At 48.3% G+C, this 24,901-nt stretch overlaps 1 protein-coding gene across 1 annotated transcript; it reads left to right on the top strand.

Annotated features, from left to right (window-relative positions):
• Nucleotides 1-14,822: 14,822 nt before the first annotated feature.
• Nucleotides 14,823-18,280, top strand: LOC123448739 (endoglucanase 9-like). The gene is made up of 6 exons (XM_045125730.1): nucleotides 14,823-15,343; nucleotides 15,585-15,892; nucleotides 15,970-16,437; nucleotides 17,161-17,296; nucleotides 17,382-17,554; nucleotides 17,645-18,280. Exons 1-6 carry the CDS (start codon nucleotides 14,962-14,964, stop codon nucleotides 18,044-18,046), a joined length of 1,869 nt encoding a protein of 622 aa, XP_044981665.1. The 5' UTR covers nucleotides 14,823-14,961; the 3' UTR covers nucleotides 18,047-18,280.
• The last annotated feature ends 6,621 nt before the right edge of the window (nucleotides 18,281-24,901 follow it).

Raw genomic sequence — 24,901 nt, forward strand, 5'->3', positions numbered from 1 at the left:
CGAGTTTTGCCAACTCATCAGCTGCTTGGTTTTTCAGTCGCGGAACATGGTGAAGTTCGAGACCTTCAAACTTCTTCTCGAGCTTCCTTACTGTGTTGTAGTATGCATTCATGGTGGGGTTCCTGACATCCCACTTCTTCATCACTTGATTAACCACCAAATCTGAATCGCCATAGACCATCAGGCGACGGACGCCAAGTGAGATGGCCATGCGCAATCCATAAAGGAGAGCTTCATACTCTGCCTCATTGTTGGAGGAATCGAAATGTATCTGCAACACATACTTAAGTTTATCACCTTTTGGCGATATGATTACTACGCCAGCGCCGGAGCCATTCAACATCTTGAACCCATCGAAGAACATAGTCCAATGAGCCGAGTAGATGTGAGTCGGTTGCTGCTGTTCTACCCATTCTGCTATGAAGTCGGCCAGAGCTTGAGACTTTATAGCCTTCTTGGCTTCGAAATTGATGTCGCAGTATAACATCTCCATAGCCCACTTCGCCACTCGGCCTGATGCGTCTCGATTGTGGAGGATTTCCGACAGCGGAGCATCAGAAACGACAGACACCGAATGGTCTTGGAAATAATGAGCCACCTTCTTCGCAGTCATGTAAATCCCGTAAATAAGTTTTTGATAATGGGGATACCTCTGCTTGGAAGGAGTCAAGACTTCGGAGACATAATATACTGGCCGCTGAACCTTGTAAGCTTTGCCTTCTTCTTCGCGTTCGACTGTGAGAACAGTGCTGACGGCTTGATTTGTAGCCGCGATGTACAGAAGAAGGGGTTCTTTACTGAGCGGGCAGTAAGAACCGGCTGGGTGGAAAGCAGGGCTTTGAGGTCGTCGAATGCAATTTGGGCTTCGTCTGTCCACTCGAAAGTATCTGATTTCTTCATGAGTCGGTACAGAGGTAACGCTTTCTCGCCGAGTCGAGCGATAAACCTGCTCAAAGCCGCTAGGCAACCTGTGAGCCTTTGAACATCATGTATTCTGACCGGCTGCTCCATTCGGACGATGATCCCGATCTTTTCGGGGTTAACATCGATCCCTCGTTCAGAAACGAAGAAAACGAGTAACTTTCCGCTGGGAACACCGAATGAACACTTGGCAGGGTTGAGCTTGATATCGTACCTACGAAGGTTGGCGAATATTTCTGCCAAGTCAGTCAGCAGGTCGGAACCTTTCCGTGACTTGACTACGATATCATCCATATATGCTTCCACATTTTGACCGGTCTGGTCAAGGAGGCATTTTTGGATCATGCGCATGAAAGTTGCTCCTGCATTCTTCAAACCGAATGGCATAGTGATGTAGCAGAAACACCCGAATGGGGGTGATGAAGGCTGTTTTTAATTCATCCGGACCATACAGACGGATCTGATGATAGCCCGAATAGGCATCAAGGAATGATAAACGCTCGCAGCCCGTAGTCGAATCAACAATTTGATCAATGCGGGGGAGCGGGAAATGATCTTTCGGGCAGACCTTATTGAGATGCTTGAAGTCGATGCACATACGGAGGGACTTGTCCTTCTTGGGCACCATGACAACATTGGCGAGCCACTCGGAGTGGTGTACCTCGCAAATGAAGTTGGCTGCCAAAAGTTTAGCCACCTCCTCTCTGATTGCCTTCCTTTTGTGCGCGGCGGACCGACGCAGGCGTTCTCGGACGGGCCGAGCGGTAGGATCCACATGCAGTCGGTGCTCAGCCAACTCCCTGGGTACACCTCGCATGTCAGTGGGCTTCCATGCGAAAATGTCCCAGTTCTCACAGAGGAATTGGATGAGCTCGGCTTCCTATTTTGGATCAAGGGTGGTGGAGATGTTCGTGGGGGCGGCGGTGTCGTCCGTTGGGTGGATGCTGACTTTCTTCGTGTCGCCCGCCGACTGGAATGCGGACTCCGAAGCTGGCTTCTTCGAACGCATCAAGTCAGCGGGGTCGGCTGTCTTCTTGTACTCATCCAGCTCGAGGATAGCCATCTGCTGATCGGCAATCCGCGACCCGTGCTGCAGACACTCTTCGGCCCGCTGTCGATTGCCTGTGATCGTGATCACACCTTTGGGACCCGGCATCTTCAACTTCAAATACACGTAACATGGACGGGCCATGAAACGTGCATACGCCGGACGGCCTAGAATTGCATGGTATGCACTCTGGAAGTCCACCACCTCAAATGTCAGCTTTTCCTTGCGGAAGTTCTTGTCGGAGCCGAAAACGACGTCCAACGCGATCTGGCCGAGTGACTTGGCCTTTCGTCCTGGGACGACTCCGTGGAACTGCATGCTTCTCTCGCTAAGTTTGGACATCGGAATGCCCATCCCCTTGAGAGTGTCAGCGTACATGATGTTCAAGCCGCTGCCGCCATCCATGAGGACTTTGCGCAGTCGGACTCCTTCGACCACCGGGTCGACTACCAGAGCCTGCCTCCCCGGGGTGGGCACGTGTATTGTATGATCCGGCTGATCAAAGGTGATCGCAGTCTGAGACCATTTGAGGAACGTGGGGTTGGTTGGGGTGGCCATGTTCACCTCCCTGTTCACCAGCTTCAGTCGACTCTTGCTTTCCACGTCAGCAAAAATCATCAATGTTGCATGGACTTGGGGGAACGGATCCTCCTTGTCCTCAACATCCTGCTCGTTGTCCTTTTCACTCGGTTGCCCTTTGCCGAACCCTTGGATCAGGAGGCGACATTGCCGAGTGGTGTGCTTCGGGAATATGGCGTTGCCTTCTTCATCCATCTTCGTGTGGATTGGACATGGCTGATCCAGGATGGAGTTCCCGAACTGCTTCTTCTTGGGGGTGTACTGAGCCTTCCCCTTGCCCTTGAATTTGGCATTTGTAACGGCAGCTGCCTCTGCCTGCGGAGTGGACGGAGCTTTCTGCTTTTGCTTCCGATTGTTGTTCCCATCTCCGTCGGCGACTCCCTTGTGCTTGCCGCTACGTATGCGGTCCTCTTCTTCGCCATTCGCATAGCGTGCGGCTATCTCCATCATCTTGCTCATGGAGATGTCGCCTGTCCGACCGAACTTCAGGTACAGATCTCTGTACAGCACGCCTGCCTTGAAGGCGCAGACTGCTTGATGCTCTGTGATGTTCTCCACCGTGTGGTAGAGGGTCGTCCAACGCTGGATGAAATCGCGCAGGGGCTCATTCTGCTTCTGGACGCTGTGCTGGAGCTCCACGAGACCAGCAGGGCGTTTGCACGTGCCCTCGAAGGTCCTGATGAACACTCGGGACAGATCTGCCCAGCTGTAGATCCTTGATGGAGCCAACTGGTTCAGCCATGCTCGTGCCGAGCCGTCGAGCATCAGGGGGAGATGTTTCATGGCGACCTGGTCATCTCCGCCACCGATCTGGACCGCCACTCGGTAGTCGTCCAGCCACGTTTCTGGTTTGGATTCTCCTGTGAACTTGCTGATCCCCCTCACCAATCGGAAGTTGGGAGGGATGTCAGCCGAACGGATGGCCCGACTGAAGCACTCGGGGCCAGAGACGATGGTCCTGCTTCCACTCGGACGGTCTCTATCGTGACCATCACGGTGGGCTCGACTCCTATCGACCTTCCTCTGGGCGATGTACCCTCTTGCGTCGGGCCTTGGATCATACGTGTCACCGACTGAACGCCGATCATCGTGATGTCGGGGCCCGTAAGGCCCACCCTGCGGAGGGGTGCGTGAACGGCGACGATCTTCGGGATTCGTGGAACGGCTGCCCCCTCTGCGTCGCTGATGAGAGTGGGGGATGTAAACCGACCGATGCGTGTTCGCGTGAACAGAACTGTTGTGGATCCTGTTGTGCGACTGGGAGACTGCCGAATTCTGCTGCTGCACCGTGTGCAACAGGGCACGGATCTGCTCGATCCCTCTACCAGCCTCTGAATTAGTCAGTTGGAGGGAATCGGCTATCTTGGCGGCGGCAGCCAGGTTGAGGACGGGTGTGCGGAACACCTCGACGTTGCTCTGATGAGTGCGTCGACTGGCAGAACGGTGGTGTTGACGGCGAGCGCCGGACGATTCGCCGACCTCGTGCTCGTTCCGACCAGTACGGTGGGGACTTTCATGGGAATTGGCCATGAGAACTTCGGCTGCAGGCCCGCGACCCAAGTACTCGGAAGGTAACTCAGTCGGAACTGAGTCCAAGCACTGGGACGGCGGCGCGACCACAACCGACTCGAGGACCGCCACTTGAGAAGACGCGCTCTGTCGCGCCTGGGCGTGTCGCACCCAACGCTGAAGCCACGGACGGCGGGACCGCTTGTTGCGGCACGTGACGGGGGCGAAGGTCGACACCGGGGCCGACTGCTGGAGAAGAAGGACGCCGCGGGCATCGGCACGGAAGTGAGTAGCCCCGCGACTGGGGAGCGCCTCGACGTCGAGAGACGCATCCCGAAGCCATGCCGAGTCGTCGACGATGAAGGAGAGTGCGCCGAAGAGGATCTCCCGACCCATGCATAAATCTCCGCCGGACGACATGATGAAAAGATGAAGTTGCAAACTCGCCGGAAGTCGCTTAGACGCCTGCCCCGCGGTGGGCGCCAACAAACTGTCATGGGTATAAGTCTGACAGTAGATGTGTAGGGTACGAAAGGATGGGAAGAGCCTTAGCTACGGCGAGGTTGTATGAGTTCAAGCCCCTCTACGGTGGAGGTAAAAGCCCTACGTCTCAGTGCTCTTGGGAGCTTAGTGTCGAGTGGAATATAGGATTACAGTAAATGCCAACCCCTGCACCAGTGGGGAAGAGCGGCTTATATAGAGTGCGCTGTCTTCCACAACAGCCCGGTGGATAGGGGTGGGGTAGTGGCGAGTAAATGCCTACGTTACAGGTGACGTATGCCTTAAATGCTAATAATGGTGTATGAAAACGTATGACCGTTGCCCTCCTGGGAGGTTACGATGTACAGAGTGGAATTCAGTCGGTACGATAAATATGCTCCGAATGCTCATCACCGACTGGATGATGGGGGGTCCTTAGTTCAGTCGGAACTGTCTAAGGGCCTTGCCCTCTATGAAGGGTAGTCCTTGGGTAGGACCTATAGGGCAGGCCTATGACCCTACCCTGGGACTATAACCCCATCAGTGACATTGATATTACCCATGCGGGTACCGACATGCACCTAGCCGACATTTTCACCAAGCCACTTAGCGTAGCTAGGTTCTGTCAACTTAGGCGTGAACTTGGTATCTTGGAGCTTGACAACATAACTTGAAACCTTGCACACATACACACACTCACATTATGTTTGTGTCTTGATGTGGGCATGCATTTAGGGGGTGTGAGTCTTAATTTTCTGTTTTTGAGCTTACAAAGTACGCATAAATCAATTTCTGTCCACAAGTAGTATGTGTAATGCTTGTAGGCAACTATGTTCGTACTTTTTGTGAGAAACCATGAAAAATCATCATCTCATCATCAAAAATTCCAGAATCAGCCTCTGCCTCCTCCTCTCTCTCGGTCGTCCGACGTGTCTCGGACGTCCGGCGACAAATCTCATTCCGGTCGTCCGACCAGTGTCGGTCGTCCGACCAGTGTCGGTCGTCCGACGGCACAATCCTCTCCGAACGTCCGCGCCTGTCGGACGTCCGACACATCGGGACCTATAAATAGCTAGGCGCGGGGCTAGGCTTTGCCCTAGCCCTCACGCGCCCCCCTATTCCCCCTGCCGCCGCCGCCAGCTCCAGTGCGCTCGCCAGCGCCGCCACTCCCGAGATCTGCCCGATCTCCTCCGCGGATCCTTCTCTTCTTCCTCTTCTTCCTCCGCGGGATCCGTCTACATGTATCTCCTCCGTTCCCCTCGCGTTTGGTTCCCTCTCTTCCAAGTCCACGTGTTCGTTCATATGGTTTGACCATGTTCGTTCCTCATTTGGGGTTTCCATCCGTGTAGGTTGTTGTGCACCATGCCCAAGGTCAAGCACGCCGCACGGAAGAACGTTGCTGGCTCATCCTCTCGCGCCCCTACTAGCACGGGGTCGGACTCGGATGGGCCACGTCGTCCCTTCAAACGGACTGCCCGGCGTTCTCCGTCTCCACAGCTCCCCTCGTCGTCTAATGGTGATGACTCCAACTTCGAGAATGAGCTTGCCGTCGAGGACCTTGCTGACTAGCCCGCTGATCGAAGGTCCAAGCCAAAGCCCGGGACTCGCAGGGCATCCTATATGCGACCACCTCCTCCTGCACAGCCCACAGGTGAAGCTCGTCGCATCTCACTAGAACCCCCTGCTACCTTAGGTCGTGTAATCACGAACTTCACCACACTTGCCAAGTATTCATACCTCACTTTCCGCCGCGACATTGATCAATTCGCTGTCGTACGTGACTCTACGGACTCACGTTTCCGCACACACGTCCAGGCGGACATTTTTACTACAGTCATAGTTCCTAAGGGTCTCTCTGTTCATCTGTACATAGATCTTGAGCATATTCGCATGCACCCGGCGAAATACCCGGGTGCCATTGAGCTTATTGAGGCATCGGGGCTTGCCGCTCCGTTTGCTTTTCATCGCGATTTTAATGCTGCTGCCATTCACCAGTTCTATGCCACATGCTACTTTGCTCCAAACCACACTGTCAGCTGGATCACCTCTGACGTTCGCTTCACAGCTTCTTATGATACATTTGTTGCCGCACTTGGTTTCCCCAACTCCGGCTTCAAAATACATAGGAATGATCCTAACCATGCACCTAAGTCCATTGAGGCGTGTGGGTATCTTCTCAAACCACTCAGTGAGCTTGATGCGGATGAACGCATGAAGGATCTTAACCAGGTATCCATCTGGCACTCACCTTACTTCATCATCTTTTAGTGTCTCATCCGCACCATCTATCCCAAGATGGGTGATAAGGGCTCTTGTAGTGGCTACTGTATTGACATCACGTCTCACTTGTACGAGCACCCCAAGAGCAAAATTAATGTGCCTCACTTTCTATGGCATGAGATTCGGCTTGCTAACTTTCAATACAAGCGAGCCTTTCCTCATGCCCCCTTCATCCAGGCTCTTATTAATCATGTTGCTGATTTCTCTGTTGCTGTCACTCACACACATCGCAAGTGGGTCATTCCCGCTCACATGGCGGATAACTATGCTCCCAAGAAAGCCACATCCTCCTCATCCACTCGCCGCACTGCTGCCCGGTCAGCCACCCCCTCATCTAGCTCCGCTCCTCTCGGTCGCATTGCCAAATTCCTTGGCAAGGCACATTCTGCTATGATGAAGGCCATCTCTTTCCAGTGTGGTCAAACCCATGATGTGGTTTCTCGCCTAGTCTCCTCCAAGAATGCCCTCAAGGCTCGTTTGAGAGCCTCGTGCGCTCTTGATGTGAGTGATGATGAGGCCCCTCATGCTGCTCCTCCTTCTGACTTTGGCTTCCCATCTGGTCCTGAGTGGGCTGATTTCCTTGACGAGGCCAGTGGTAGTGGCTTGCCTGACGATGAGGATGATGCTGATGAGCTCTGAGCATGGTTGATGTTGTTGGTGCCTCCCTTTTTGGTACTTGGTGCCAAAGGGGGAGTAATGTATCGTAGTTTTTAGTCTTTGGAGATTTAATGTAATGGATAAACTCATGTATGGCTACTTATGAATGATTGTGATTGCTATGGATTGCTATGATATCATCATAGACTATTATGTTTGCTCCACTACTTCTATGATGATCTATTGTCTTTCTATGATGATCTATTATCTTTACATGATGATCCATTATATGTTCGATAAACACATTAACAGGGAGCTCTGATATTTTATCATGCACATACTAAGGGGGAGCTCCGTACTAAATATCTCCTAGGCTATAATGTATGCTAAATCTTTCTTTTTGAGACCTATGTATATGTTGTCATCAACTACCAAAAAGGGGGAGATTGAAAGTGCATGTTATGCCCCTAATCGACTTTGGGTGTTAATGACAACACATACATAGGAAACTAATCCTATTTGTTGAGTGTATCTCAGGATGGCAAGTACTTTATTAGATTGAGAATTATGTGCCAAAGGCGATCTGAGAAGATCGAGATTTATATTTCAAGAAGGCTCGGGATTGAGAAAAGATGATGTAGACTATCCTTTTGAGTTTACTATTATTGAGTATAGGGATCCCGCACTATTAAGAGGGGATCATAGGTTTTGCGATGAACTTTCTCATACCACATCTTCACTATCCTACCCAATACCACATATTCTCTTCTCTGCCCATATCTCAAAACACGTCTATTGCCTCGGACTTCCGGCTCCCTCCGGACGTCCGAGGGCCGGACGACCGACAGGCAGGCTTCGGAAATCCGGAGCCCTCCACCAGAAGTATTTGAGTCATATAACTCGGATTTCCGGCTCCCTCCGGACATCCGAGGGCCGGAGGTCCAACCAGCTTCGGAAATCCGGAGCCCCGCACCAGAAGAACATGAGCTCTATAACTCGGATTTCCGGCTCCCTCCGGACGTCCATCCCCTTTCGGAAATCCGAAACCTCGCACCAGAAGAAGTTGAGTCGAATAACTCAGATTTCCGGTCTTCTCTGGACGTCCGGTCGCTGTTCAATTCACAGTGTTTCCAGTCATATCTACAGCCCTCGGACGACCGACCCGTGTTGGACGTCCGACCCCTTGCGGACGTCCGGACCCTGTGTGACTTAAAGTGTCCCCAACGGCTGTTTTACACTCCCCACTATATATACCCCTCTCCCACTTCGTGAGAGGGTGTCCAACACACCTAGAACACACCCAAGAACACCTTTCTTCTCACTCGCTCTTGTCTACACCAAATCTTAGATCCCAAGAGCATTTGTGAGTCCCTTTGAGTGTTGTTCCAATCAAAAGATAGATCGTCTCCCTCTCCTCCTTCCCACCAAAGTGATTTGTGATTTGAGCAAGTTTTGAGCAATCCCCGTGATCTTGTTACTCTTGGACGTTGGAGACTCCTAGGCGGTAGGAGTCTTCGGAGAGGAATCAAACCATTGTGATTTCCCCCGGAAAGTTTGTGAAGGTTTGGAAGCCACCTCAAGGCTTACCACTAGTGGTTGAGGAACGCCTTCGTGGAGTTATCTCAAAGGGAGAATAGGGTGAGCCTTCGTGGCGTTGGTGTGCCTTCGTGGTAACATCCGCCCCTCTAACGGTGACGTAGCTTCCCTCCAAGGAAGTGAACATCGGGATACATCATTGTCTCTCTTGGAGTTTCGGTTATTCCTAACCCTAACTCTCTACTTGTGTTAATCCTTATTACGTACTTGTATTTGATTATTGTTTACCGCTTGCCTTACTTCACTCTAAATAGCTTACTCCTTGTCATAGCAATTATTAGGCCTATACTCGTATTCCGCACTTTTGCCTAAATTTGCTAAGTAATTATTAAAATTTGGAACTGTACCTATTCACCCCCCCTCTAGGCACATCTCGATCCTTTTCAAGTATTTCGGCATTACAATACATTATAGGAGATTAACTAATGTATAATGGAAGCACATCGAAGAACGTCTGTAGAAAAGACTAGCAAGTTGGAAAGTAAAACTACTATCCCTCGAAGGAAGATTGGTACTCATAAATTCAGTGCTAACTAATATGGTACTGTATATGATATCTTTCTTTCAGCTACCCAAAGGAGTCTTTCAAAGATTGGATTATTTTCGATCCAGATTTTTCTGGCAAGGGGATAGTGAGAAAAAGAAATATCGACGGACTAAATGGAATGTCGTTTGTTGACCAAAAGACCAGGGAGGACTGGGTATTCATGACCTAGAGTTTAAGAACTCAGCCCTCTTGGGTAAGTGGCTTTTCAAGTTACTTACAGAGGATGGTGCATGACAAACATTCCTTAAACGAAAATACACAGGCACAAAATCGTTATCACAGGTCATCTATAAACGTGGGGATTCACATTATTGGGCTGGCCTAATGGCGACTAAGAAACATTCCTTTCACTTTGGTGTATTTAAGATCAAGGATGGATTGGAAATTAGATTTTGGGAGGACAGGTGGTTAGGAAATACCACCCTCCATGAGCAATGTCCGGCCTTATATAGTATTGTGCGCCACAAAGGTGCCACACTTGCGTCTGTTATGCAAGTCTCACCACCAGATGTGACGTTCAGACGAGACTTAATCGGTACGAGGCTCCAGTCCCGGAATACATTGTTAGGCCGTCTAGCATCGGTGCGGCTGTCACAAGGTACTGATGAGTTTCGTTGGAATATATGTGGGAATGGTAAATTCTCGGTGGATTCCATGTATAAGGCTATGGTACAATCTGACATCCCACTCGATAATAACAATTTTTTTGTCACTTGAAGGTACCACTAAAATTGAAGATTTTCGCGTGGTACCTTCGCAAACTTGTCATTTTAACTAAAGACAACCTCGTCAAACGTAACTCGCATGAAAGCACGAAGTGTATATTTAGTCCTCAAGAAGAGACAATAAAACACTTATTCTTTGGTTGCCAGTTCACACGTTCTATCTGGTCGGCTATCCAAATGGCTTCCAACTTGTATCCACCCACTTCCATTGCCAATGTTTTTGGCAATTGGTTAACCGAGATTCATACTAAGTTTAGAACCATTCTTCGGGAAGGAGCGCTTGTCGTTATATGGCCGCTTTGGCTGAGTAGAAATGACAAGGTTTTCAATGATAAAAATTACCCTCGCTTGAAGGTTCTATTCCGATGCACGTGTTTTCTCCGTTCGTGGTCCATCTTACAACGGCCGGAGTTTCGAGACCTTTTTATGGTGGCTTCTGGACGACTCGAGAAGGTGGCGAGGGATACTTTTATTCCACATGGGTGGCAGCGTGATCTCCGGATTGGTCCTCCATAGGCAACGATGATTTACGTCTACAGGATCGTATTACGTGTGTTGCTTTTTTCGTTTACCGTACTTGTGTACTTTGGTTGTGTGCATCTTACCTATACAAAGGCCGGATGTAATGCTTAAACCTTTACCTTTTAAGTAATAAAACCCTTTATCAAAGAAAAAAGGTCGACGGTAACGTCTCCATTTACTAAACATACATTATCAAAAGGCTTGAAATAAATCCAGAAAAATACGAGCATCAATGTAAGTCTATGACGTAAACATTGATGGGCAAAGGATAGCACTATCCTCATAATCATCTAACCACAGATTGGTTTGTCTTTCAAACACGTTTGTGGACACTGTAATACAATGGCCCATCATGTTTTAGACCCTGTTTGGAACCTCTATAGATTATAATAATATGGATTATTAAGATAGATTATATAATCTGGTTTATACAAATAATTTAGGAGGCATGTTTGGAGGTCAGATTATATAAACTGTAATTCAGGTTTTATATTGTACAATGACATGTCTGCTCTCTGTTTTTTAGTTGCAAAGGTAATAATCTAGGTCGGCATGTTTCGAGGACGGTGGCGGTGGCAGTAGGTAATTATCTTTAAGTTTTCAAGGGTAATGGGTCATTAGTAATTCATAATCTGATTTTAGCTGGGTAGAATAATTATGAGCTTTTAATAATCTGGTTATCTAGTTTTTATAAACTGTAATATAATCTGTCCAGCTTAAAGACATAATAGATTATAAAAACTGATTATATAATCTGAGTGGTTTCAAACCGGGCCTTAGGCCATGTTTAGAACCATAATAGATTGTGATAATCTGGATTATGAAGATAGATTATATAATCCGGTTTATAAAAATAATTTAGGTGGGCATATTTGGAGGCCAGATTATATAAACTGTAATCCAGGTTTTATATTGTACAATGACATGTTTGCCCTCTGTTTTTAGCTGCAAAGGTAATAATCTAGGTGGGCATGTTTGGAGGATGGTGGCGGTGGCAGTAGGTAATTATCTCCAACTTTCCAAAGGTAATGGGTCATTACTAATCCATAATCTGATTTTAGCTGGGGTAGAATAAATTATGAGTTTTTAATAATCTGACCATCTAATTTTTATAAATTGCAATATAATCTGTCCTGTTTGAAGATATAATAGATTATAAAAATCGGATTATATAATCTGAGTGGTTTCAAACAGAGCCTTAGTCAAGTCTTGTAAAAACTTAAGTATGCTTTCTGTTTCTCTATATGCTCCGGAATGTATCCGGGACAATTCGTATGACGGTGTTGCTTGACCAACAAAATGCGGACGTTCAACTTCGCAGGCACGTACGGGGAAGGAATCCAGTTCCATCTAGCCAATGAATTCCGGACGCGGCACAGGTCCAAAACCCCGTGAGTCCAAAACCAAACGGCGAGCGTGATCGATTTGATGTCTATCGTGTGGTGTGGTGACGCGGCGCCGCTCCGTCCTCTGGCAAGCGCGCGCGCACACACAGTCTTCCCAGCCTGCAAAACGAAGGCCCTGTTTAGATCCTAGGATTAAAGTTAGATTGGGTTAGAGTTGAGCTATCTAACCCTTAAAAATTCAAACAGGTAGGGTTAGAGTTGGTTAGATGCATCTAACCCATCCAAAAACTCTAACCCAACCAAGAGGTGCTTTTTTGGGTTAGACTTAGATGAGGACCAAAAAAGAAAGAAAAAAATTCACATCCAACCGCACAAGATCCCTCCCACTAACCCCGCTCCCGTCGCTCCCTCCCTCCTCACCGTCCCGTCTGCCCCGTCCCAGCAGCGCCCCGCCCCGCTGCGCCCCGCCAGCCGGCCGCCACGCCGCGCCCTGCCCCGCCCCAGCCGGCTGCACCCCGCCCCGCCCGCCGGCCGTCGCGCCCCGCCCCGCCGGCTGCAGCACCCCGCCCCGCCGCGCCCGCCTGCCGCCGCGCCCCGTCCCGCCGGCTGCAGCACCGCCCCGCCCCGCCCCAGCCGCCGTCTGCAGCACCCCACCCCACGCCGTTCCGCCACAACCACACAACGACCGACCACACCAAATCCGACACTGAACATGGACAAAAGTAGTCAAATGATTGGGAAAAAGCATTTATTGCCAATCTAACCCTCTCATCCAAACGCCTCTTGGGTTAGAGTTAGTTCAGGGTTAGTTGAGGGTTAGAATCTAACTCTAACCTCTAACCCGGTTAGAGTATCCAAACAGGGCCGAAGGTGCATCCAGCTGTATCCACAAGTCACGAGCAGATCTCTCGGTGAGTCCAAAACTATTGTCTATTTGTTTTACTTCACAGCATCTCTAACAGCCGCGCTAAATTAGCGCTGCGCCGTAAATTAGGCCGTTTTAGCGCGCGCGACGCGGCGGAAGGCTCTAGCGGACGCGCGAAAACCGCGCGCGCGCTATAACAAGTTGGGCGCGCGGTCGGATACACTATCCCGCGCGGTGTATTTGGGGCGCCCGCTTCCGCGCGCGGCACACTCGAGCGCTCGCGCCGCACTCTCTCCTCTCCTCCTCCTACGCACCGCGCGCGCCGGCGTCGGCGCCCTGCCACCCATGTACGCATACACCGGCACCCCGCTCACCCCGTTGTACAGCCGCAACCCCCCCTCCCCCCGCCGCCGCCGGAAACCCTAGCGTTGGCATCGCCACCGCCGGAGCTCCGCCGAGCGTCGGCCTCGCGCGCAGCCTCTTCTTGCCGCCGCGGATGACCACGGCGACGGGTGGCGTCGCGCCGGCGCCGTCCCGTGTCGCCGCCACACCGTCGAAGCTCCCCAATGCGGCGCGGCCGAAGAAGGGAAAACATCCGCGAAGAAGAACAAGGCGGCGGACGGCTTCGGCGAGTCGCGCGCGCTGCATTTTAACGCGACTGCTGGAGTCAGCGTCGCGCCAAACCAGGCGATGAACGCACGGCAAACCAGTTTTTTGTGCGCGGCGCGTTCGGCGCGTGTTGGAGATGCACTCAGCGAGTAGTAGTCCATGAGTCCATCGTTAGAAGTATTTCCCGACTCAAAAAAAAAATTAAGTTAGCAAATCCACGCGTTACTTAGTTCTTTTCCATTTACCTTGATGAGTAGAGTTAGCACTCAGAATTAAAGTCGAGAGACTCAAACCCGAATTGGTATAGCGTGGTTCCGCACGCAATAGGAGACGCACTCATAATGCTGGCAACAAGTTAACGAATAAGGTTAAAAAGGAATGGAACAGTGGGTTGCCACATCGTCATGTTGGAGCTACAAAAGGAAAGGTGGAGCTCCTTTTTTCACTTTTGATTTGAGGGTAAGGAAAGGTGGAGCTCCTTTGGTAGGAAGGAACACGGTGATGAATCAGAATCAAGTGGCTGCCTTGAGCGATAAGAGTGCGCCACAGCTTAACCAGCAAAATTGCAACCCAGGTCAAGCAGACATGGGATTGGGGTGGCTAGAAAGGAGTAGTAGTACAAACTACAAAGTGCTCCAGCTCAATAAAGAAAACAACGGCCCTACGCCGTACAACTTGAATCAATTACGGGAATGTTTTGTCAGTACATTATTTGAACAGAAGAGCATTTCCGACACTCAAGTTTGACGTGATTGCGCAGGTGGATGCCTCCAAAATTGATGTACCAGTTCCATATTAAACGGCCCTGTCGAATGCCGTGAAATAACATATTTATTCATCTCAGAAAACAACACCAATATAGTCTTTTTTTGCGGATTAATAATACAGTAGTCAGGACAGGTGATTGATAAACAATCAGCGAGAACTCTGACAGAGATATGGGCGACTATAAACAAAGACGAAACAATTAAAACTTCCTAAGCCCAAACGAAACGACCATGGTCAAACAAGAAAAAAGAAAACAGTTGTCCATCTCGTAAGCACCCATCGCCATCGCCATCGCCGGACCCAACACAAGACAGCGATAACAGTGCCAGTGCCAGTACTTTGTTAAACAAACGGCCAAAGCACCCGGTCCCGGTCCCTAATACACTCCCCCACACTAAAATCCCTCCTCCCCACTTCACCTCGCCCCTTCTCCCACGCGGCCGCGCACGCCAAAACCCACCCCCCCCCCCCCTTCCGTTCCCATTCCAAGGCGGCGGCGGCATTGCAGGAACCGCTCGCTCACAGGCGTTTCGAGGTGGTGGGGGATCTGTGGGATCGGGTGGGCCGAGATGAGCATGTACGGGAGGGACCCGTGGGGCGGCCCGCTCGAGATATGCCACGACTCGGCCACGGACGACGACCGGAGCCGGAACCTCGACCTCGACCGGGCGGCGCTCTCGCGGACGCTCGACGAGACGCAGCAGAGCTGGCTGCTCGCGGGGCCCGGGGACCAGGGCCGCAAGAAGAAGCGCTACGTCGACCTCGGATGCCTCCTCGTCAGCCGCAAGCTCTTCCTCTGGACGCTCGGCTTGCTCCTCGCCGCCGCCGCCCTCGCGGGGATCGCCGCGGGGATAGCCAAGGCCGTCCCCAGGCACCACGCCCCGCCCACGCCGCCGGACCAATTCACCCTCGCGCTGCGCAAGGCGCTCATGTTCTTCAATGCCCAGAAATGTCAGTGCCCCTCTCGCTCTGCTCTCTTCTGCTTGCATTTTCAAAGATTAGGTTTTGTTTTCTATCTTCCGTACCTCAATGGGGGACGACAGTTGCCCTTAAACCCTCCCACCCACCAGATCCATTCGGAAGATTCTGAAGAATGGCCCTCCCCAATTAAAAAGAAATCATTTTGTTTCATCTCTTTGTTCTGATATACGGTAAAAAAAAATCATCTGTTCGTTCTGTAAATTTTCTGCAGCCGGGAAGCTACCGAAGCACAACAATGTACCATGGCGCGGTGACTCGTGCCTCAAGGACGGACGCTCGGACGAAGCATTCCGGCGAGACCTCTCGGGTGGCTACTATGACGGCGGGGGCGCTGTGAAATTCAACTTCCCATCTGCCTTCTCCATGACCCTCCTCAGCTGGAGCGTCATCGAGTACAGTACTAAGTACGAGGCTGCTGGGGAACTTGGCCATGTCCGTGACACAATTAAGTGGGGGGCCGACTACTTATTGAAGACCTTCAACTCCACGGCACATTCTATTGATCGCTTGGTTGCGCAGGTAAAAGCAACTCCGGATGGACACCAAGTTCTTGCCACTCGTTTCATTGCTAATGTGAATTTTGTTTGAGGGCACAGGTGGGTAGTGCTGCAATATCACCTGGTTCGAGTCAGCCCAATGATCATTATTGTTGGATGAGGCCAGAGGACATCGACTACCCACGTCCAGTCACCGAGTGCCACACTTGCCCTGATCTTGGTGCTGAGATGGCTGCAGCATTGGCCGCAGCATCCATTGTGTTCAAGGATAATAGGGCTTACTCCCACAAGCTGTTACATGGTGCTACCACCGTCTGGGAGTTTGCAAGGAAGGGAGGTAGTCGTTCAGCATATAGTGCACTCAGGTCAGATGCTGCAAAGTTCTACAATTCAACCGGTTACTGGGATGAATATATGTGGGGTGGTTCGTGGATGTACCTCGCAACTGGCAATTCATCGTACCTGCAGTTCGCAACGAGTGTCGAGCTTGCAAAGAATGTTCATGTTTTCTCTCGCCCCCCGAACTATGGGGTGTTCAGCTGGGATAATAAGCTCCCTGGTGCACAGGTAAATATATTAGTGTATCTTGGTTTCATTTAATTCTCGAGACATTCCCCATGCTGACCCATTGGCATTTTAGTTTGCATGATACTTGTCAAGTAAGATTCCATGTCTCAGGATATAGTACTATTGGCTGAATGAGCAAATTTCTTTATAATATCTCACTCTCACCCAGCTTACCTGCAATAGTAGTAAAGCGTGTGTCAACTTGTCCTACCGTGTGATAAGCATTAATGCTGCCTAAGTACAGGGCACTTACAATTGTAGCAGAAAATGTTTCCTGCTTGGTTGTTGGTTGATATACCAAGGATTCTGTTGAAACCATGTCAGTGTTGTCATGTTTTCATCTTCTGTACTTTGAAATTCTTATATCCTTGAAAAGGATAGCCATAATGAAAACAGCCTTCAGCATGGAACCTACATTTTGGATTACCTAGTTAGAAACTCGCCTGTTATTGGCAGAATCTGATGTATATGCTTGTAAAGAACCATGTGACAATCCAAGCAAACCACAGCCACTGTCAATTAGCTATACAGTAGGATTTTATAAAAAAAACACTATACAACAGGTTTCAGTTTAGGTGTCATACAGCATGTCACCGTTGCTTTGTAGAAGAATGTAGGGCTAAGTTTTTTGTATTACCATGTGCCCTAGCTTACAAAATAAAAGTTACATTTAATAGTTAATATGACTTACCTTTACTTATTTTGAATTGTTTGACGCTCCAGGTTCTTCTGAGCCGGTTAAGGCTCTTCTTGAGTCCTGGGTATCCATATGAAGAGATGTTAAGGACATACCACAATCAAACCAGCACCATCATGTGCTCTTACCTTCCAGATTTTAGATCTTTTAACAGAACAAAAGGTTTGAAGTCGCAACTAGCTAAAAACAAATACATGATCGCCTATTGAATTCATACGATAGTTTACTGAATTATCTTGCATTACAGGTGGTTTGATACAGTTGAATCACGGGCAGCCACAACCGCTCCAGTATGTAGTCAATGCTGCATTCCTTGCTTCTCTGTTCAGTGACTATCTTGAGGCTGCAGATACCCCTGGGTGGTATTGTGGGCCCCATTTCTACTCCATCGAGGTTCTTCGCAGTTTTGCAAGGACTCAGGTAGGTTACTATCGTTTGAATATCTGAACATACTTTTTGATCTGGTAATAGTAATCTGCGTGCCTGGTTCTAATTTACTACATGTGTCAGATGGAGTACATCTTGGGCAAAAATCCTTTGAAGATGAGTTATGTGGTCGGGCACGGAAAGCATTACCCCAAGCGTGTTCATCACCGTGGTGCGTCGATCCCGAAGAAGAAAGGTATTCACCCTGGCTGCAAAGGGGGGTGGACGTGGAGGGACACCAAGAAGCCCAACCCTCACATCATTGTTGGAGCTATGGTGGCTGGCCCTGATCGCCATGACGGGTTCAAAGACATCCGAAAGAACCGCAACTACACAGAACCAACCCTAGCGGGCAATGCTGGTCTAGTTGCTGCGTTGGTAGCTTTATCGGGTGAAGGCCATGGCGTGGACAAGAACACCATGTTCTCTGCTGTGCCGCCAATGTTCCCTTCGCCCCCGCCGCCTCCAGCACCATGGAAGCCATAATGGCTGGGTGATTGGACCAGTGGAGATGACGGTGTAACCGTTTTTTTAGCGTAGTATCATCACCATGCCATGTTGTTTGCGATGCAAGGACTATGCTGAACGAAATGTATAATGGCCTAAGTTAGTACTAGTAGTTTCCCTCGTGTACCTGTGGGAAGTGGGTACTTTGTAGACATAAAAAAATTGGCATCATATCACAAAGTAAATTTGCCCAAGGCAAGTTCAGTTTTAAAACCACTCCATATCCATAGCATTCGTACCCTGAGGCAGCCGCTCTATACCAAATTCATTCTTGCGAAAAGCTATACCACCCCGAAAAAGGCAAATGGAGGATGGGTTCCATGGAGGACTTTACAAAAATAAAAAATCACATCACAAAAAAATAAAAATAAAATCATATTTTGGTATGTACACAAATACATATATAACGCATTAAGGAAAAAAAATCATAAATGAAAATGGGCCTTTTTGTTGTTCTTGGACCGGTGTTTTTCTTTGAGCAGCTTGCAAACAATAATATTTTTGAATGCATTTTACAGATTAGTCACAAATATGCATAAGTTTTCACAGATTTATTTTTGAAACTTGGAAATATTATTTTTGGATCATTTAAAATAAGGTCCACCAATGTACTTGTCAACGAAAACTTTGCACGCCATACCACCTCCACTTCAACATGACGAGGTGCTTTAGGTTCTTAGTCCGGCAGGTGCTCATTTTCATGTGTGGAGTGCGCTCGTTATTAGCACGTTGAGTATATTTAATGCTTAGTGCTAGAATATAGAAGGACTGGAATCCTCTCTTGATTATCCATGATCGATTCATTTGTAATTGATGTTGTAACTCAAGCTGCATGTTTTGTAAATGAAGAAAGCACTTCGATAAGGTTCATCACCGCTTAAACAACAACACTACAGTTTTACATGTATCAGAGCGCCTTCAACCGGCGTTTGTGCACACTCTAGTTCTAGGACAAAGCGCAACACGGAGGCCACGCCGAAGTGATAAAGGGCACCACACCATGGAGGAAATATCAGGTGCTCCCATGATATGAGCTCAAGTTGGTTGTTGGATCTACAAACAGAGCTTGTGGACCTACGAGGAATTGCCAAAGCTCCTCGAATGGCCTAAAGGTTAATTGAGTTCTTCCTAGTATTTTTTAGAAAATTTAACATAGCTCCTCAGATGACTATTGGATCTCAAATCCAACGCCTGAGCTCACAAGGAAGCGTGAGACTCTAGGGAGCATATAATACTTCCCCTCGGAGCACAAAACAACGGCCCAAGGGAATGGAAAAAAGAAATGGTACCGCTCCACTAGCCGCTGCTACACATCCCGTCTTGTGCGTACCCGATGACATATGTCGCCTCCTGTTTCAGCGTTACATCCCGCATTGCACGCTCTTTGGCTCCTCAATCTTGGAAGCCCCCTCGGCTCGTTCGCTCCTTCATGCTTGGCTTCAATATCCACACTTGACACGCATCATCCCATATCGGTTCTACACATGAGCTGCCAATCAACGTTAACATGTCATGATCTCATCTTCCTCCTATCCCATCTTCTAGTACTCTCGTATACGCAGCCATGGCAAATGACCCATATGACCTTCAAAGCGTGTCCAACTTGGACGTCGCCTCCCACAAACACACCCACGTCTTCTCTAGCCACTCCTGACCAGCGTTGGACAAGCCGGTGTCGTCCTTCCTCCGCCCCGTTGTCAGCTTGTCCCCTGCGCAGTGCCTCCCTGGCTTCATCCTCCAGTCCATCCTCCTCCAAGGACCGCCTCCTCAACTTTTTATACAATTTTTCAGCTATTACACTCTAGCGCCTCTACCTAATTTGCATGCAGTGTCTCTAACAAAAAATTTCGTGCTTGTTAGAGAACTCTAATATATGCATCGTATCGACCTTATCACCATAATAACCGCCCATATGGCGAACACGTCGAATACGACGGCCTATTAGTCACCATGCGCCCCTTGAGCCACGTAGTATTTGAAGGCCACTCCAAATCGATCATGTGAGGCCAAGGGACGCTAATATGGAGGGACCTTCAAATGCTAGTGCTCGTGGAGGAGGGAAGTTTCATCCTGGTATATACCTCTTGCGCCCAACCCAGTCAATGGCACACCCTTCTGTACATGTGCCGCTTTTAACTCATGTCAACGACTCATACGCTTGTCCACCATGAGTGTGCCCATTCACGGGTGTATAAATCGCGCCACCCCGCTCGGCAACGCCACTTCTCACCCATCTCCCCCTTCGTGGGTGCCACTCCTTACGTGTCTACTCCCTTCACCGGCACCACACCTTACCTATATCCCCCTTTCCTGTTGCCACCACATTCACCCCTCATAAGTGATGTCTCGACGGCTGAGCCATACTCATGGTCCTTTCCCCGGTGTGATCAAAGAGAAATGCGCCGAGAGAGACTTCTCGAAGAGGGTGTGGCACTACTGCGAGTGGGTTGAGGAGGATGTGCTATGTAAAGCTGAACGAGTCAACGGCTTGGAGTGTCTACCGGTTGTTGATACATCTCCAACGTATCTATAATTTATGAAGTATTCATGCCATGTTTGCAATAATTTTATATGGTTTTGATGCATTTTATATGGTTTTCATGGACTAACATATTAATGCAGTGCCCAGTACCAGTTGATGTTTTCTGCATATTTTTTGCATTTCCAAGAAAATCCATACCAAACAAAGTCCAAACATAATGAAACTTTTTGATGATTTTTTCCTAGAAAATAAGAGACACACGAAGCTTAATAGGAGTACTAGACGACCCACATGGGATCCACAAGGGCAGGGGCATGCCCTCCCCCCTTGTTGGTCTCCTCTGGCACTTCCTGGCGTGGTTCCGACGATGAAAATTCCTGAAGGCCCAACAGAGTCTACAAGAATAAACTTGCATAGTAGACATCAGTCGCCCACCAATACCTTGCCCGCATGACGACACACGCCTTAGCAAAAAGATACACCATGCTCAAGGAGGGCTACAAAGCTGTGGCCTTTTTCCGCATCAAGGGTGCACATGTGTTTGTCAACCATGTGACCGCGGAAGTGGAAGTAGCCAAAGCATCCCCACCTGCGAGGTCACTTCCAAATAATTAGTTGTAGTCCGCTCGTAGAAAAAATCCAAGATTAAATTGTAGTAGAAATTCTAGACAAAATCCTTGTTGAAATCAAGTTAAAAAAAACTAATATTGTTAATTCATGTAAGATAGGGAAACAAAAGGTCTTGTTAGCCAATCACGAATGGGTATTGCATGGAGAAAATTGTTGGGCTGTGATGATGATTTTATGTTTGCACATCACCTTGGTAACCTCCATAATACTCCCTCCGTTCTCAAATATAAGTCTTTCTAAGATTCTACTAGAGGACTACATACGAATGTATATAGACATACTTTAGAGTGTATATTCACTCATTTTATTTTGAATGTAGTCACCTAGTGAAATATCTTAAAAGACTTATATTTAGGAACGGAGGGAGTACTATCAAGGACGCTTCATACACGTTGTAAAGACTGACAATATGGCGACTGTGCTAGAGTTTCTCTTGGTCACTGGCATTCATTCTGATCTCCAAGAGGTCATCGAGGATGTAGTTCCTCGCGTTCATGCGCATTCTTTTGGTTGTGGGCACCAAAACGGACACAAATATGACATACATAGAAAAGTCAAACCTGTGCAAAATTTCTTTAGTTTGATGCAAACATGCAAAGCATCAAACAATGTGAGTAAGCAGTGCCACATTATTGCAATCGAGCATATGTTTTACACAAGATACACATCAAATTCGACGATACCACATGAACTAGTAAACTGTTTTCGCATACAAGCATACACTAGGAAAATAAAACTAGCATCCTTCTTTGTTGTACTCTATCAAATCTTCACTACCTGTATGAATCATCCCTCCACCCCCACTCCCTCCCTCCCCCCTCTCCCTCTCTCCCCGCTCTCCCTCCCTCCCCCTCTCCCTCTCTCCCCTCCCTCTCTCTCTCCTTCTCTCTCTCTCTTGACCCTGATAGTACACAATCTTGATGTACCATGAGCTTTGTTAATATAATTGAATCATATGGTGATCTCCCCTCTCTATCTTTGTTGTGATGAATTAAGTTCTACTCTTTGAAGATCATTGTGCTAGATTGAATATTAGGAATCTAAAATTGTTTGATGCATATCGAATAATTAACTTGCGGATACTCGTCGTGACATTGGAGTATCTAGGTGACATTAGAGTTGATTGATGTGTTGGAAATATGCCCTAGAGGCAATAATAAATTAGTTATTATTATATTTCCTTGTTTGCAATAATCGTTTATTATCCATGCTAGAATTGTATTGATTGGAAACTCAAATACATGTGTGGATACATAGACAACACACTGTCCCTAGTGAGCCTCTAGTTGACTAGTTCGTTGATCAAACATGGTCAAGGTTTTCTGGCCATAGGAAAGTGTTGTCACTTGATAACGGGATCACATCATTAGGAGAATCATGTGATGGACAAGACCCAAATTATAAACGTAGCATGTGATCGTGTTATTTTGTTGCTATTGTTTTCTGCGTGTCAAGTATTTATTCCTATGACCATGAGATCATATAACTCACTGTCACCGGAGGAATACCTTGTGTGTATCAAACGTCGCAACGTAACTGGGTGACTATAAAGGTGCTCCACAGGTATCTCCGAAGGTGTCCGTTGAGTTAGTATGGATCAAGACTAGGATTTGTCACTCCGTGTGACGGAGAGGTATCTCGGGGCCCACTCGGTAATACAACATCACAAACAAGCCTTGCAAGCAATGTGACTAAGTGTAAGTCACATGATCTTGTATTATGGAACAAGTAAAGAGACTTGTCGGTAACGAGATTGAGATAGGTATGCGGATACCGACGATCGAATCTCGGGCAAGTAACATACCGAAGGACAAAGGGAATGACATACGGGATTATATGAATCATTGGCACAGAGTTTCAACCGATAAGATCTTCGTAGAATATGTAGGATCCAATATGGGCATCCAGGTCCCTCTATTGGATATTGACCGAGAAGTGTCTCGGGTCATGTCTACATAGTTCTCGAACCCGCAGGGTGTGCACACTTAAGGTTCGATGATGTTTTAGTATAGTTGAGTTATATGTGTTGGTGACCAAAGGTAGTTCGAAGTCCCTGATGAGATCATGGACGTCACGAGGGTTTCCAGAATGGTCCGGAAACAAAGATTGATATATATGAAGTTGGTGTTTGGATTCCGGAAAGTTTTCGGGCATTGCCGTTAGTGTACCGGGAGTGACGAATGGGTTCCGGGGGGGCCACTGGGTGGGCCCACCACGCCCCAAGGGGTCCACATGGGTTTATTGGATGCACAATAAGGTATAATGGGCTGACAAAGTCATCAAAGGAAAGCCCATGAGGAAAAAGTGGAAAAATCAAAAGAGGTGGGAAAATAAGGAAGGAGTCCTAATCCAAGTGGGATTGGAGTAGGACTCCTCCCTCCCACTTCGGCCGACCCAAGGAAGGCCTCCTTTGGCTGGCGCCCTAGGGCTTTGCCCCACCCCTTGGCTCCTCCTATATATACTACAGGTTTAGGGCTGTTTGAGACACAACTTTGCCACGTGCAACTCAAACCTACACCTCGTAGTTCTTCCTCTAGATTAGATTTCTACGGAGCTCGGGCGGAGCCTTGCAGGAATAGATCATCACCAACACCGGCGCGCCGTCCAGCTGCCGGAGAACTCATTTACCTCTCCGTCTCTCTTGCTGGATCAAGAAGGTCGAGATCGTCATCGAGCTGTACGTGTGCTGAACGCGGAGGTGCCGTCGGTTCAGCGCTAGATCGGAATGGATCGTGGGACGGATCGCGAGACGGTTCGTGGGACGGATCGTGGGACTGTTCAAGGGACGAATCTGAAGACGTACCACTACATCAACCGCGTTTCTTAACGCTTCCTACTGAGCGATCTAAAAGGGTATGTAGATCTAATCTCCTCTCGTAGATGAACATCACCATGATAGGTTTTTGTGTGCGTAGGAATTTTTTTGTTTCCCATGCAACGTTCCCCAACAGTGGAATCATGAGCTAGGTTCATGCATAGATGTTATCTCGAGTAGAACACAAAAGGTTTTGTGGACGGTGATTTTCGATTTGCTGCCCTCCTTAGTCTTTTCTCGATTCGGCGGTATTGTTGGATTGAAGCGGCCTGGACCGACATAACTCGTACGTTTACGAGAGACTGGTTTCATCGATTGACATGCAACCTCGTTGCATAAAGATGACTGGCGGGTGTCGGTTTCTTCAACTTTAATTGAATTGGTTTTGACCGAGGCGGTCCTTGGAGAGAGGTTAAATAGCGATTTGCACATCTCCGTTGTGGTTTTTGCGTAAGTAAGATGCGATCATACTAGATACCCATAGCAACCACGTAAAACATGCAACAACAAATTAGAGGACGTCTAACTTGTTTTTGTAGGGTATGCTTGTGATATGATATGGCCAATAACGTGATGTGATATATTGGATGTATGAGATGATCATGTTGTAATATTTAATATCGACTTGCACGTCGATGCTACGACAACCGGCAGGAGCCATAGGGTTGTCTTTAAACTAACATTTGTGTTTGGAGATGCGTTTACTATATTGCTAGGTCGTAGCTTTAGTAGTAATAGCATAGATAGCACAACAACCTTGATGGCGACACGTTTATGGAGATCATGATGATGGAGATCATGGTGTGGCGCCGGTGACAAGAAGATCATGTCGGTGCTTAAGTGATGGAGATCAAGAAGCACAAGATGATGGCCATATCATGTCACTTATGAATTGCATGTGATGTTA

The sequence above is a fragment of the Hordeum vulgare genome, chromosome 4H, assembly GCF_904849725.1.
Source record: "Hordeum vulgare subsp. vulgare chromosome 4H, MorexV3_pseudomolecules_assembly, whole genome shotgun sequence".
NCBI classification, from domain to species: Eukaryota; Viridiplantae; Streptophyta; class Magnoliopsida; order Poales; family Poaceae; genus Hordeum; species Hordeum vulgare.

What these genes read in the sequence shown, in the direction of transcription:
- LOC123448739 (XM_045125730.1), top strand. Translation starts at nt 14,962, where the DNA reads ATGAGCATGTACGGGAGGGACCCGTGGGGCGGCCCGCTCGAGATATGC. An exon ending in ATAAGCTCCCTGGTGCACAG is followed by an intron (nt 16,438 to 17,160) that starts GTAAATATATTA and finishes TTGACGCTCCAG; the next exon opens with GTTCTTCTGAGCCGGTTAAG. An exon ending in GCAGTTTTGCAAGGACTCAG is followed by an intron (nt 17,555 to 17,644) that starts GTAGGTTACTAT and finishes TACATGTGTCAG; the next exon opens with ATGGAGTACATCTTGGGCAA.